The following is a 16,324-nucleotide window of genomic DNA, read 5'->3' on the forward strand; positions in this document are numbered from 1 at the left end:
AAAACCATCGAACTTATAATTGACTTTAGGAAGTCGGCTCCTACCCATCCTCCCATCTACATCAATGGCACTGAGGTGGCCAGAGTGCCCTGTGCTCGCCTGCTGGGCACCACCATCTCCAACGATCTCAGTTGGAGGGTCAACATCACGTCAACCCAACGGAAAGCCCAACAGAGACTCTTCTTCCTCCGCCAACTGCGGACGTTCGGCATGGCGCAGGAGATCCTAACATGCTTTTACACTGCCACCATTGAATCGATCCTCTGCTCCGCCATCTTGGTCTGGTATGTGGGTGCCACCGCCAGCCACAGGCGCAAATTACAGACAATCATTCGGTCGGCGGAGAGACCTCTGCCCCCAACTAAGTTTAGGCGTGATAAAGGGCTTTTCACCAGCGTGCTAACTGTTAGCACCGCTTTGTGAATCAGGCCCATAGTGTTGTCCGGATCATGAATGAATCGTTCATTTGAGCCGGATACTTTTTGTGAGTCGAATCATCCGGATCATCACAATGAATGATTCGGTTCACAGTGGATGTCTGTCTGGAAGAAACAGGAACATACAGAATGTACAGTGCAGGGAAAGTCGTGCCCTGCTAGTCATTTCACCCAGTCTGCTTCCCTAGTAAAATGATTCTAATGATTCGGTTCAAAGATCTGGATCTTTTCAATGATCCGATTCGAATCATCCGAATCCTTGAAAAGATCCGGACTTCCCATCACTATCCTGAAGTGGCTGTTCTATCAGTATAGATAGAACGAAAACAGCGCACCAAGAGCTGCATAACGCTGCTCAATCTGACGTCCAACTTCAACACCACCATGCGTTGCGTTAGGGGCACGTTATGCAATCTTAACGTCCCCTAAAACACAACGTCTTGGTGTAAAAGAGGCCTTAAATCACTGGCCAAGTACACGGTAAACCAGGAGAAGAACCCCCCTAGGAGCACCAGTGTTACTCATATTATTCCAATGCATATTGAGTTATCCACAGAACCTTCAACATTGCTTACCTATTTAATATTGTGAATTTATTTTGGTGTGCTCTATCACTGCTGCTTGTCCTTTTTGGTTTTATTCTGTTTTTAAAGAGGAACTCTGACCAAGGATTGAATTCCATCCCAATCAGTAGCTGATTCACCATTTCCCATGAGAAATATTTACCTTTTCTGGAATAGATCGGGGGGGGGGGGGGGAGGGATCTGTATGGCTGATTTTGTGGTGAAACCCCACCCACAGTGTGATGTTATGACCTAGGTTCTGACCTCACACTGTGGGAGCCTTGTTGTATTGTGGGAAATAACGGCTGTTTCCAACTGCCATTCAAACAGTATCTCCATCTGTGCATATGTATTTCTATATAGAGGGAAAAAAAACATTTTAGCCTATTGCACTGTTAGTGAGTGTGGTTATAGATAATAACAGATGGTGCTGTTTTTTTGTCTGCCAGTAGTAAAGATGATTCCATGCAGGCTGATTGTGGATCATTCATATGAACAAATTACTTGGTGAAAATCAATCATTTCTTGATCTCTCTCTTAATTTGTAACTTCTCACTTGCAACAGCAGGCTGTCACTGATGCAGACTATGGAGTTACTACACTTTTGGACAACAAAGACCTATTTTGGCCTAGTGCCGGCACTTCTGTGGACTTTCTTTATTTCGGCAACATTGTTAGCTCTCTCTTCTTCTGGTTTTGCCTCATAAATTGTACCCCGATCACACTATTGCCATATGTACACATATTGTGAGTGGTGCTAGCCCAATTGTTTGTTGTCACACTTTACACAGTTGACATAAAGTACTTAAGTTTCCTCTCCATAGCAGACTTCACATCCTTATTTTTCAAGCTGTATATAAAAGGGTTGAGCATGGGAACCATGGCCGTGTTGAACAAAGCCAGAAGCTTGGCAGACTTGAAGGTGCCACTTGGTGTCAAATATTGACAGATACAAGTAGTGTAGAGAAGCATAACAGCCGTTATATGGGAGGAACAGGTGTAGAAGGCTTTTGATCTACCTGTACTGGTCTTAATTCTCATTATGGTGGTAATTATGAACACATAGGAGATGAAGGTGAGGAGAAAAGGAGTGAACGTTACAATCAGACCTCCACATGTATAGGTCAAAAGTTTCAAAACGGAGGTGTCACTGCAGGAGAGGTTCATCAAAGCTATGACTTCACAGAAGAAGTGGTTAATGATGTTAGAAGTATAGCAAGAGTATTGTGATATCATGACTGTTGGAGTACTCATCTGCTGCAGACTAAGCAACCAACAGAAAATGGACAAACTGGCACAGACCTTAACATTCATGATCGTTGTGTAATGCAGGGGTTTGCAAACAGCGACATAGCGATCATAGGCCATGGCTGCTAGCAACATTAAACTGGCACTGGAAAACCATGAGAAAAAATGCATCTGTATCATACAGCCAATAAAAGATACCTCATTATTTCCTGTTACAAAGATAACAAGGATATGATGTAGTGTTACTGTGGTAGAACATAAGTCAATTATGGACAGGTTACAAAGAAAAAAGTACATGGGGGTGTGGAGATGAGAGTCCAGGCAAACCAGCAGAAGAATAATGAGGTTCCCACCAAGAGTGATGAGGTAAATGTAAAGAACCAGAAGAAAGATTGGAACCTGTAACTCGGGTACATCGGAAAACCCAACAAGTATGAAGTAGGTCATTGATGTCGTGTTCTTCTCACTCATAATTTATCTTGTGGTTTTACAGCAGAAAAACAAGACACCTTCCATACTGAACAAACAGGTTCTGGCAATTCAACCAACTATGATATACAGCAAACCTAGGAGCAGATTTGTAAGTGTTGTGTGAGGGGTCTGTGTCACCTATCAGGCAGGAAGAAAAGAAACAATCAGATGTATGACCCAAGCTTCAGTGTGAGAAATGTAGCAAGTTAGGAAGAATATGTGTTTTTAAAATATATTTCATTTAAGAACATAAACTAAAATAAAAATATTAGGGTCTGTAGTACCTGTTGCTCTTCCAGGGGAAATAAAAACAAACAAACAGGAGAGAACCGGGAAGCCTGAGGAAGTAGGTGGATGCCAGCGAAACGCGTTGTCCAGTGTTTTTAAAGCAAACCTGAAGTGAAATAAAAGTATGATATAACGAATTGTATGTGTAGTACGGATAAGGAACAGAACAGTAGTAGTAAAGAAAAGAGTCTCATATTTTTAATCTTAGTTACATAACTTTTTTTTTAACTAACATTGCATCCTTCTGTCACAGTTGCAGTTTTAAAACCACACTCTTTTAAACAATAAAACAAAGTATAAATATAGACCCTTTGAACTTTCCTGCCGTAAAACCTCATGTCTAGCTGGCTCTTATTGTTTCTTTGTTAAAGTGATACTGAAGTGAAAATAAACTTTTAAGATAATGGATTGAATGTGTAGTACTGGTAATTAATAGGACATTAGTAGCAAAGAAAAGAGTCTCTTATTTTTATTTTCAGTAATATAGCTATTTTTTTTTATAACATTGCATTATTTTGTCATATTTTCAGCTTACAAACCACACTCTGTATTTTAAACTATAGAGTTAATTAGCTAATGACTCTTTAACCACTTGAGGTCCACAGTCTTTCTACCCCTTAAGGACCAGGGCTTTTTTCTCCATTCAGACCACTGCAGCTTTCACGGTTTATTGCTCGGTCATACAACCTACCACCTAAATGAATTTTACCTCCTTTTCTTGTTACTAATACAGCTTTCTTTTGGTGCTATTTGATTGCTGCTGCGAGTTTTACTTTTTATTATATTCATCAAAAAAGACATGAATTTTGTCAAAAAAATGACTTTTTTAACTTTCTGTGCTGACATTTTTCAAATAAAGTAAAATTTCCTATACATTTGAGCGCGAAAGGTATTCTGCTACATGTCTTTGATAAAAAAAAAAACATTCAGTGAATATTTATTGGTTTGGGTAAAAGTTATAGCGTTTACAAACTATCGTGCCAAAAGTGAATTTTCCCATTTTGAAGCATCACTGACTTTTCTGACCACATGTCATGTTTCATGAGGGGCTAAAATTCCAGGATAGTATCAATACCCCCCAAATGACCCCATTTTGGAAAGAAGACATCCCAAAGTATTCACTGAGAGGCATGGTGAGTTCATAGAAGATTTTATTTTTTGTCACAAGTTAGCGGAAAATGACACTTTGTGACAAAAAAAAAAAAAAAAGGTTTCCATTTCTTCTAACTTGCGACAAAAAAAAATGAAATCTGCCACAGATTCACTATGCTCCTCTCTGAATACCTTGAAGGGTCTACTTTCCAAAATGGGGTCATTTGTGGGGTGTGTTTACTGTCCTGGCATTTTGGGGGGTGCTAAATTGTAAGCACCCATGTAAAGCCTAAAGGTGCTCATTGGACTTTGGGCACCTTAGCGCAGTTAGGCTGCAAAAAAGTGCCACACATGTGGTATTGCCGTACTCAGGAGAAGTAGTATAATGTGTTTTGGGGTGTATTTTTACACATACCCATGCTGGGTGGGAGAAATATCTCTGTAAATGACACTTTTTTCATTTTTTTACACACATTTGTATATTTACAGAGATATTTCTCCCACTCAGCATGGGTATGTGTAAAAATACACCCCAAAACACATTATCCTACTTCTCCTGAGTACGGAGATACCACATGTGTGGCACTTTTTTGCACCCTAACTGCGCTAAGGGGCCCAAAGTCCAATGAGTACCTTTAGGATTTCACAGGTCATTTTGCGACATTTGGTTTCAAGACTACTCCTCACGGTTTAGGGCCCCCAAAATGCCAGGGCAGTATAGGAACCCCACAAATGACCCCATTTTAGAAAGAAGACACCCCAAGGTATTCCGTTAGGAGTATGGTGAGTTCATAGAAGATTTTATTTTTTGTCACAAGTAAGCGGAAATTGATTTTAACTGTTTTTTTTTCACAAAGTGTCATTTTCCGCTAACTTGTGACAAAAAATATAATCTTCTATGAACTCACTATACTCCTAACGGAATACCTTTGGGTGTCTTCTTTCTAAAATGGGGTCATTTGTGGGGTTCCTATACTGCCCTGGTATTTTAGGGGCCCTAAACCGTAAGGAGTAGTCTTGAAACCAAATGTCGCAAAATGACCTGTGAAATCCTAAAGGTACTCATTGGACTTTGGGCCCCTTAGCGCACTTAGGGTGCAAAAAAGTGCCACACATGTGGTACCGCTGTACTCAGGAGAAGTAGTATAATGTGTTTCGTGGTGTATTTTTACACATACCCATGCTGGGTGGGAGAAATATCTCTGTAAATGACAATTTTTCGATTTTTTTTTTACACACAATTGTCCATTTACAGAGAGATTTCTCCCACCCAGCATCGGTATGTGTAAAAATACACCCCAAAACACATTATACTACTTCTCCTGAGTACGGCGATATGACATGTGTGACACTTTTTTCCAGCCTAGGTGCGCTAAGGGGCCCAACATCCTATTCACAGGTCATTTTGAGGCATTTGTTTTCTAGACTACTCCTCACGGTTTAGGGCCCCTAAAATGCCAGGGCAGTATAGGAACCCCACAAGTGACCCCATTTTAGAAAGAAGACACCCCAAGGTATTCTGTTAGGTGTATGGTGAGTTCATAGAAGATTTTATTTTTTGTCACAAGTTAGTGAAAAATGACACTTTGTGAAAAAACAATAAAAATCAATTTCCACTAACTTTTGACAAAAAATAAAATCTTCTATGAACTCGTCATACACCTAACAGAATACCTTGGGGTGTCTTTTTTCTAAAAAGGGGTCACTTGTGGGGTTCCTATACTACCCTGGCATTTTACGGGCCAAAAACCGTGAGTGGTCTGGAAACCAAATGTCTCAAAATGACTATTCAGGGGTATAAGCATCTGCAAATTTTGATGACAGGTGGTCTTTGAGGGGGCGAATTTTGTGGAACCGGTCATAAGCAGAGTGGCCTTTTAGATGACAGGTTGTATTGGGCCTGATCTGATGGATAGGAGTGCTAGGGGGGTGACAGGAGGTGATTGATGGGTGTCTCAGGGGGTGGTTAGAGGGGAAAATAGATGCAATCAATGCACTGCGGAGGTGATCGGAAGAGGGTCTGAGGGGGATCTGAGGGTTTGGCCGAGTGATCAGGAGCCCACACGGGGCAAATTAGGGCCTGATCTGATGGCTAGGTGTGCTAGGGGGTGACAGTTGGTGACAGGAGGTGATTGATGGGTGTCTCAAGGTGTGATTAGTGGGGGGAATAGATGCAAGCAATGCACTGGCGAGGTGATCAGGGCTGGGGTCTGAGGGTGTGGGCGGTTGATTGGGTGCCCTAGGGGCACATAGGGGTCTAATCTGATGGGTAGCAGTGACAGGTGGTGATAGGGGGTGATTGATGGGTAATTAGTGGAGAGAACAGATGCAATGCACTTGGGAGGTGATCTGACGGCGGGTCTGCAGGCGATCGGATGGTGTGGTTGGGTGATCAGATTGCCCGCAAGGGGCAGGTTAGGGGCTGATTGATGGGTGGCAGTGACAGGGGGTGATTGATGGGTGGCAGTGACAGGGGGTGATTGATGGGTGATTGATAGGTGATTGACAGGTGATCAGTGGGTTATTACAGGGAAGAACAGATGTAAATAATGCACTGGCGAATTGATAAGGGGGGGTCTGAGGGCAATCTGAGCGTGTGGGCGGTTGATTGGGTGCCCGCAAGGGGCAGATTAGGGTCTAATCTGATGGGTAACAGTGACAGGTGGTGATAGGGGGTGATTGGTGGGTGATTGATGGGTAATTAGTGGGTGTTTAGAGAAGAGAACAGATGTAAACAATGCACTTGGGAGGTCATCTGACGACAGGTTTGCGGGCTGTATTATACACTTTGTAGCGGCGATCGCGGGGTTAACAACTCGCCGGCGCTTCCGAACGGCCAGCCGGTTGTCGTCGCGGGTGGGTGGAGCCAGTTGCCGGGGGAAGCACGCGTCATCAATGACGCGATCGCTCCCCCGGCATGCCGAAAGGACGTAACGGTGATGGGCGTATTGCGGTCCTTTCGGCGTCCACTTTGCCGCCGCCCATCGGCTGTGGGCGGTCGGCAAGTGGTTAAACTTTTCTGCAGTAAAATATTTAACAACCGAGAAGCAGTTAGAGACAGGTTGAGATACCTGCTTCAGAGAACAGGACTGTCTTAGACCGAAGTTGGGTCGAAGAGCTCAGAGAAGCTCTTTTACATAGACAACAACTGAAGTTTCTTTACTATTCCTGTACTGGAAAACGATATGAGACTCTTTTCTTTTCTAGTAATGTTCTATTCCTTAGCTGTACTACACATACAATTCATTATCTCATAAGTTTATTATTGCTTCAGGTTTGCTTTACATGCTTCAAAAAACAGGACTGTATTCAACCTAGTAGGTGGAATAGCACAGAGAATCTCTTTTACATAGATAACAACTGTAGTTTCTTAACGCTTCCTGTACTGGGAAACAATATGAGACTCTTTTCTTTACTACTAATATACTATTTTTATGCTTTACTACACATACAATTCATTATATCATACGTTTATTTTAGCTTTAGGTTTGCTTTACATTACTTTTGTATCTTATGTTAGTCATCTTCTTGGGGTAAATTTTTCTTGCCTTGTAGCCTCCCTGGCGTTCAATTTCCCCAGGATTTCTGTGCAAAAAGTGGTTTAATTCATTTCAAATCATTTTCAAGCATTTTTTTGTAATAATTTTTTAATATTGAATTCAATACAGGTTATTGTATTGAATTCAATAAAAAAAATAGTTTGCCGCCAGATGTTGATGACGCTGCGTGGCCCTGGTGTCATGAACACCAATGGCTGGGGAACATGTAATCGCAGAGGGAGAAGCAAATACGCCGAGGGACATGGAAAAAGACACTTTGGAAGCCATCTGAGGTACACAACGAGGGATCAGCACGCCAATGGTGAGTGTAGGTTAGACAGAAATAGTTTCCCCAGTATACAGTGTTGCCCATAATTATTCATTCCCCTGGCCAATTTTGACTTAAAGTTACTTTTATTCAACCAGCAAGTAATTTTTTGACGAGAAATGACATAGATGTCTCCCAAAAAAGACAATGTAAAAGAGGCATTATTGTAGTAAAAAAAAAACATTTCTCAGCTTTTATTTACATTTGAGCAGAATTATGCTCAAATTATGCAGACCCTACTCAATGATCAATAGAAAGGCCTTTATTGGCTATTACAGCAATCAAACACTTCCTATAATTGCAGAACTGCTCCACTGGTATTTTTGCCTATTCATCTTTAGCAATGAGCTCCAAATCTTTCAGGTTGGAGGGTCTTCTTGCCCTCACCCTGATCTTTAGCTCCCTCCACAGATTCTCAATTGGATTCAAGTCAGGACTCTGGCTGGGCCACTCCAAAACGGTAATGTTGTTGTCTGCTAACCATTTCTTCACCACTTTTGCTGTGTGCTTTGGGTCATTGTCATGCTGAAATGTCCACTAGAGATGTAGCGAACTGTTCGCCGGCGAACGGTTCCAGGCGAACTTTGGGGGTTTGCGTTCGCCTGCAGCAGGCGAACTTTTGCGGAAGTTCGATTCGCCCCATAGTGTTCTATTGAGCAAAACTTTGACCCTCTACATCACAGTCACATTATTGCCAAACACACTGCACTCACTGCTGGAGGCCCCCCTCCCTCCCTCCCTCCTCCAAGCAAGGTCCTTATGCCATTTCACTCACTTGTCTGCCTACACTAATTAGTTAAGGGACAGCTGCCAGGGAATTATTCTATTTCAAAAACCAGTTTACATACCATAGCTGGGAATCAAACCCAGGTCTAATTGTGTGGTGGGCAAGCACCCTAACCACTGGACCACAATAGTACTAACTGAAGCTGGCCTAGCATTTACTATTTATGCTCAATGCAATAGAAACATTAGGTTGCTTAAAGGGAACCTTAACAGAGTGATATGGATGTTTCCTGTAAACAATACCAGTTGCCTGTCAGTCCAGCTGATCTCTGTGACTGCAATAGTGGCTGAATCACACCCTGAAACAAGCATGCAGCTAATCCAGTCTGACTTCAGTCAGAGCACCTGATCTGCATGCTTGTTCAGGGGCTGTGGCTAAAAGTATTAGAGACACAGGATCAGCAGGCGATTCAGGCAACTGGTATTATTTTAAAAGGAAAAATCCATATCCTTCACCGTTTAGGTTCCCTTTAAGGATTTGTAGCATAAAAGCCAACTCACATTGGCTGGGATTTGAACCCGGGTCTCACTGTGTGGTGGGCAAGCACCCTAACCGCTGTACCACAACAGTACTAACTGAAGCTGGCCTAGCATTTACCATTTATGCTCAATACAAGAGAAAAATACTTTTAGCCACAGCCCCTGAACAAGCATGCAGATCAGGTGCTCTGACTGAAGTCAGACTGGATTAGCTGCATGCTTGTTTCAGGGTGTGATTCAGCCACTATTGCAGTCACAGAGATCAGCTGGACTGACAGGCAACTGGTATTGTTTACAGGAAACATCCATATCACTCTCAGTTAAGTTTCCCTTTAAGCAACCTAATGTTTCTATTTCATTGAGCATAAATAGTAAATGCTAGGCCAGCTTCAGTTAGTACTGTTGTGGTCCAGCGGTTAGGGTGCTTGCCCACCACACAGTTAGACCTGGGTTTGATTCCCAGCTATGGTATGTAAACTGGTTTTTGAAATAGTATAATTCCCTGGCAGATGAGACCCTCCTCCCTCCGGTAGGAGGGAGGAGGGAGGGTGGGCCTCCAGGTATTAGAGCCCTTGAAACATGTTTTCTATCATTTTTCCAGCTAGTAGAATTTTTTCAAATTTTCAAAGTTCGCCTCCCCATTGAAGTCTATTGCGATTCGCGAACTTTTTCGCGAACCGAACCTTTCGCGAACCGAAAATCGGAGGTTCGCGACATCTCTAATGTCCACTGGTGCCCAAGGCCAAGTTTCTCTGCAGACTGCCTGATATTGTCGTTGAGAATCCTCATGTATTGCTCTTTTTTTCATGGTGCTATTTACTGTGATTAGGTTCCCTGGTCCATTGGCTGAAAATCACCCCCAAAGCATTAGGTTTCCGCCACCATGTTTGACAGTGGGGAAGGTGTTCTTTGGGTTGAAGGCTTCTCCTTTTTTACGCCAAATGAAGGAAACATCATTGTGACCAAACAATTCAATTTTTGTTTCATCTGACCATAACACAGAAGACCAGAAGTCTTCTTCTTTGTCCAGATGAGCATTTGCAAAGGCCAAGTAAGCTTTTGTGTGCCTTACGTGGAGAAGTGGCGTCCTCCTTGGTCTGCATCCGTGGAACCCAGCAGTGTGCAGTGTTCGTTGGATTGTCTGCCTTGAGACATTGCAACCAGCAGAGCACAGATTCACAAGGATGGCCTTGGTGGTGATCCTTGGATTCTCTCTTACTATCTTCCTGGCCAGCATAGGTGTCACTTTTGGCTTCCGACCACTTCCTCTGAGATTTTCCACAGTGCGGAACATCTTGTATTTTTTAATGATACTTTACACTGTAGCCACTTAAACTTGAAAACATTTAGAAATGGCCTTGTAACCCTTTTAAGACTTGTGAGCAGCAACAATGCGCAGCTGCAGGTCCTCACTGAGCTCCTTTGTCTTAGCCATGACTGTTCACAGACCAACTGCGGAGAACTGCTGTTTTTTACTTGTTGAGTAGATTAAAACAGCCGTTCCCAATTAATCAGGGTAATTAGGATGCTTTAGAACAGCTTTGACTATTTGGAATGGTATAGAACTTTGGATTTTCCCACAGACTGCGACAGTTTGTGAAGGTTGTAAATAATTTTGGACTGGACACTTTTTGCTCAAATGTAAATAAAAGCTGAGAAATGTTTTTTTTTTTCACAATAATGCCTCTTGTACATCATCTTATTATCTTTTGGGAGACATTTGTCATTTCCCACCAAAAAATCCAAAAAATGACTTGATGGTTGAATTAAAGTAATTTTAAGGCAAAATTAGATCAGTGTGAGGCTTGGTGGTGTATTCTCCACAGTCAGCATGCAACGCATGAGCTGGCGTGGAGGAGGTACACACACTAGCACCAGGAAACAGGCTATCCCTAGTATAGTGGAGGGGAGGACTGACTCCAATAGGAGATTGTGGCGCACAGAGCCGGTGCAGATCTGACAGCCACAAACAATGCTTTCGTTATAACGTCTCAGCGCAAAGTAGCGCTGAGCGCATAAACCAGAACTGAGGAGATCAGGACAGGTAGACAGAATGAACGCTTGCTAGCTAGCGGCTACTTAGCGACAGCAAGCGTCCAAAACCAGACAGACTGGAATGAGGCAGCCAATGCGATGCGGCGATGGCGTGCCTCACAAAGACAGGACAGGATAGTCAGAAAATAGCAGGATTAAGATAGATGAACGTAACACAGAAAAATATACAATAAGTATGTTTTCCTAGCGCATTACAATTACAGCTATCAATGAAACTATTTGTAACGTCTGACTAACATATGTATATATCGGCAATGAACCGATATATGACATAAGCAGGAACGCTGACTAGGAATGGAGTAACACAGGGAACAGGACTCAGAAGGATTCGCTATCTCTTCACAGAGATGAACGCAATCCACAAACGGTAACAGGACAGGATTCAGAAGGATGCGTTATCTCTTCGCAGAGATGAACGCAATCCACAAACGGTAAGAGGACAGGATTCAGAAGGATTCGTTATCTCCTCGCAGAGATGAACGCAATCCACAAACAGTAACAGAACAGGATTCAGAAGGATTCGTTATCTCTTCGCAGAGATGAACGCAATCCACAAACAGAACCAGGAGCAGGGTAACTACCTCAGCACGGGTGGTCACGGTACGCGCAACCTACCAAAACGTGCTGGAAAGCTGACTAACTGTACACAGGATATAAACAGTTCGTGTACGTATACATCAGCGACACTAATGTATCAACGTAACACAAATACAAGGAAAATAATAAACGTGCTGGTATGCATATATATTGGCAATGAACCAATATATGATGCAAAGACCAGCAAAGTATCTTTATAACAAGAAACACGATCGGGGGCTAAAGCGACAGCAAGGCAGGCTTAAGCTGAAGCTATGAAAACCCAAGGAAACCCTGCAGGAAGCAGATCTTTATACTGAGGTCATCCAATGGGAGCAGACATGCAGATTCCCACACAGGTGAATGATAGTCACAAGCCGACAGCAGGGAAAGACAGACAAAGCTATGCAGCTTGCATGGAAATAGATCAGAACTGCCTGAGCTGCAGCACTACTTCCAGCAATAGCTGCTGCAGCAGCGATCATTACAGTACCCCCGCCTTTAAAAGCGGATTCCAGACGCTTTTCAAAACTGAAATTTCCAACAAAACAGTCTGACTGATAATTCATGATGACCGGGACAGCCCGGCAAGACCGAATTCCAGAATCAGTCCCCACAAGACTGGACCCATCAGAACCAGAACCTACAGAACCATGCCCATCAGTACTACAAGCCCCAGTGTGACACCCATCAGAACCATGATTTCCAGAAGAAAGCCCTCCGAAACTCCCTGAGCGATACCCACCGCCTTCCAGGAACCGTTCAGAAATGCCAAAGCCTTTGCAATGCCCACCGGTACTGTCTTTACCAACACAAAACCCACTGTTGAACCAGTCCAAGGCACCAGGACAAGTTTTCTCAGAGACCTCCCAGAACACCTTGAAGCTCCAAAAAGATCCCCATAGGTCAGAATGCCCTTTAGGCTCACATGGAGAACTATCAAGAACCCCCATGGAACCTAGGGCAATTCCCGAGTCAGGGCCACAAGGACAAACATCAATATCAGGGCTTTCAGGGACCAGAACCATCTCTGGGCATGCAGGCAGACTGGCAACATCAGAACATGTTCCCACTAAGGAAGCATCAGAGCACGCTAACACCTTAAACACACTTGGGCATTCTGGCACACAAAGAACATCTGGGCACACTGGCACAAGAGAAACCTCTGGGCATGTCAAGGAACTGTGAGCCTCAGGGTCAGCCAAGACAGGACCAAAACCAGGACTGGCCAAAAAAAAATCATCATGACTAGACTTCGCAACTACTGGATTTTTACACGAGAATGCAGGATCAGACTTAGATGTCGCTGATTCCAGCAAAGTCAGTAACAAATCAGATTCAGGGGCACTAACAAGACAGGACAAATCTTCTGATGTATGCACTGAACCAGATAGGGACTCCACAACTACCTCTGGACTGGACAGAGACTCATCTAATACACTGGATTGGAGCTCATGAGGCGCTGCAGAACAAGTCAGCATTGCAGCAGCCCCCACTGAACTAGGCAAAACTGAGGAATTCCCTGGACAGGAAGGGGACTCTGGAACCTCTGCCACAGCGGCCAGAGAACCAGAATCTTTCAGGATACAGGGCTGGGTTTCAGGAACACACATCAGACCGGACTGAAATTCTGAGATTTCTATTATTTTGACCAGAGAATCAGAATTATCCATGTTACAGGGCAAGACTTCTGAAACATTCAGAGGACAGGGCTGGAGTTCCTCGGCTGTTACAACACTGGAGAGGGACTCAACATTGGTTAAATCAGACTGTGTACAGGGCAAGGTATCTAACACAATTGCTGACGAGGACAATATTTCAATGGCTTCTGCTTTGCTGGGAAGAAATTCATCAAGTTTTATTAGAGCAGACTGTAATTCCAAAACAGCTGCTAGACAAGTGAATATTACTGCAACACCAACTGAGGTAAGCAGTGCTTCAGCCTCCTCTGCTAGAGGGTTTAAAGTATCCAAAGTACTGGGTGAAGCATAAGACTCTGCGACCACAGCTTCACTGGACAGGATCACTGAACAGTCCATATTGCAGGGCAAAACCATGGAAGCACCTGCTGGACAGCATAATGATTCTGTGACCTGAGTTTCATTGGAGAGATCTACTGCACAATTCATGGTACAGGGCAAATTTATTGGAAAATTTTCTGAACAAGGTAATAATTCTGCGATTTCAGGTTCACATAGCAGATGCTCTGAGCTATTCACGAAACTAGAGCGAGGTGTAGAAACAGGAAGATCAAGACACAATGTTTGCGCATCTGAATCACCATTCATTTGTAAAATTGGAAAATTCAGATGCTGGGGTTCTGAGGTTACTAGATTGCTGGGACTCAGAAACTGATGTAGTGCATCTATTGGCATCTGCTGGATCAGACAGGAGTTGAACTTTATTAACACAGGTAATTTCTGCAGAAGTGTTTGCAGAGACAGGCAAGATTTTTCTGGTGTCTGTTTCACTAAACAAAGAGTCATGAGTACTGGCTAGGCTGGACTCGGAAGTCAGCAGGACCTCTGGATTCTCTGCTGAGAAATTTGTGCAGGGCAAGGTTAAGAATGTATCAGTGGCTTCTGTTTTACTGGTAAGTAACACTGAGTTATCCATGGTACAGGGTGGAATTGCAGGAACTTCAATTTCACACAAAAAGAGCTCCGAATCACCTGCTGAATCAGCCAAAGGTGCTGAAGCAGGTGGGTCAGAACGCCAAATTTGCGAATTCGGAGTCACATAAAAATCATCCAAAATCAGTTCCCACACATCAATCAAGGGAGCCACACAGTCATACCTACACACACCAGCCTCTATTAGGTTATAGGCTGACTTAATGCATGCGTTCAATACCATTTCACTTTTTGCACTGTAAAATTGACAAAATGAACTTGAATCATTCTTCCATTCACAGACCAGGGCTTCCATCTCTCCCCTCTCGAATGGAGGATCCCATGCATACTTAACAGGCAGATCATGGTTTGCAGATATGATTGTGGCAGGCACATGCATAGGGTTAATTAGCAGGTGATTGGCAGATTCCTTATTCTTAAGAATCTCCAATACCTGTAGCAAGTGTTGAACTGTAGTGTATGCAAACTTCCCTTGGTTCACAAATAAGTTGATTTGTTCAATACTCTGTAATATCTCATCATAATCATACTCAGATAATTCTTTTAAACAAAAATCTTTATTTTCCCTAGCCAGGGAGGAAAGTTCATTAGTAGTTTCATAAGTCCATTTAACTCCCCTGAAAGACAATTGCATTTCATTATCTGTTAATGGCAGAATCTCATTATAGGTCTCAGTCGCTAAGGATAACGATTCTGCAGATTGGACACGTTTCTTAGAACGTTTGCGTTTTGCCTTTGACCTTGCGGTTTTTGGTGATTTATTCAAAGCTGCAGGAAAATTATCAGTAACACTTTCTGCTTGCTGCTCATTCTTGCAAGCAATTGAAGGAGCAGCTGATTGGCCTGCTGCCAGGAGTTCATTAAGAGGAAAAGGCAATGGATCTATGCGCAACCAGTTATGGATCACAAACGCTAGAAATTCCAGCGGTCTATCTTTCAAATCGGAATGATTGAGAACATCAAATGCCCACTGGAATAATTCCCCTTTAAACAAAATATAACTTAGTTGGAGTGCCCAGGTTGAAACAGGAGTCGCTTGGAGATCAGGATTGGTCAGGAACCTGGCACATTCAGAGAAAAACTCATTTTCTGTTTCAGAGCTAAGTTCTTCAAATTTCTTAAAGGAACAGGAACCATAATTAACAGTGTCATACTTTCTGGGAATCCCCCCCACAATGGGGATTGGTAAGGGGGTTTTCATAATGTGAGGCTTGGTGGTGTATTCTCCACAGTCAGCATGCAACGCATGAGCTGGCGTGGAGGAGGTACACACACTAGCACCAGGAAACAGGCTATCCCTAGTATAGTGGAGGGGAGGACTGACTCCAATAGGAGATTGTGGCACACAGAGCCGGTGCAGATCTGACAGCCACAAACAATGCTTTCGTTATAACGTCTCAGCGCAAAGTAGCGCTGAGCGCATAAACCAGAACTGAGGAGATCAGGACAGGTAGACAGAATGAACGCTTGCTAGCTAGCGGCTACTTAGCAACAGCAAGCGTCCAAAACCAGACAGACTGGAATGAGGCAGCCAATGCGATGCGGCGATGGCGTGCCTCACAAAGACAGGACAGGATAGTCAGAAAATAGCAGGATTAAGATAGATGTGTTATAATTTAAGTAGGCCTCAGTTATTTGGACTGAGTTAGTCAAAAAGGCTTGATGAGCAGACCTGTCCTTTAAGGGGATTTTCTCTGTAGAGAGAAAATCTGCAGTTCTGTCAGCAGAACTAGAACATACCAAGAAGCTGTTCTGAACAAGGCCGCGGGTCTCTCTGACCTGGGCATGTACCACCACCAGAACAGAAAACATTGGCCATGTTTACAAA

The 16,324-nt window shown here is 43.3% G+C and overlaps 1 protein-coding gene across 1 annotated transcript; it reads right to left on the bottom strand.

Moving 5' to 3' along the window:
• Positions 1-1,783: 1,783 nt before the first annotated feature.
• On the bottom strand, positions 1,784-2,719 carry LOC137527231 (olfactory receptor 2AP1-like). Its single transcript, XM_068247737.1, has one exon. The coding sequence runs from the start codon at positions 2,717-2,719 to the stop codon at positions 1,784-1,786; it is 936 nt and encodes a 311-aa protein (XP_068103838.1).
• Positions 2,720-16,324: the final 13,605 nt, after the last annotated feature.

Source organism: Hyperolius riggenbachi, chromosome 8, assembly GCF_040937935.1.
Source record: "Hyperolius riggenbachi isolate aHypRig1 chromosome 8, aHypRig1.pri, whole genome shotgun sequence".
NCBI lineage: Eukaryota > Metazoa > Chordata > Amphibia > Anura > Hyperoliidae > Hyperolius > Hyperolius riggenbachi.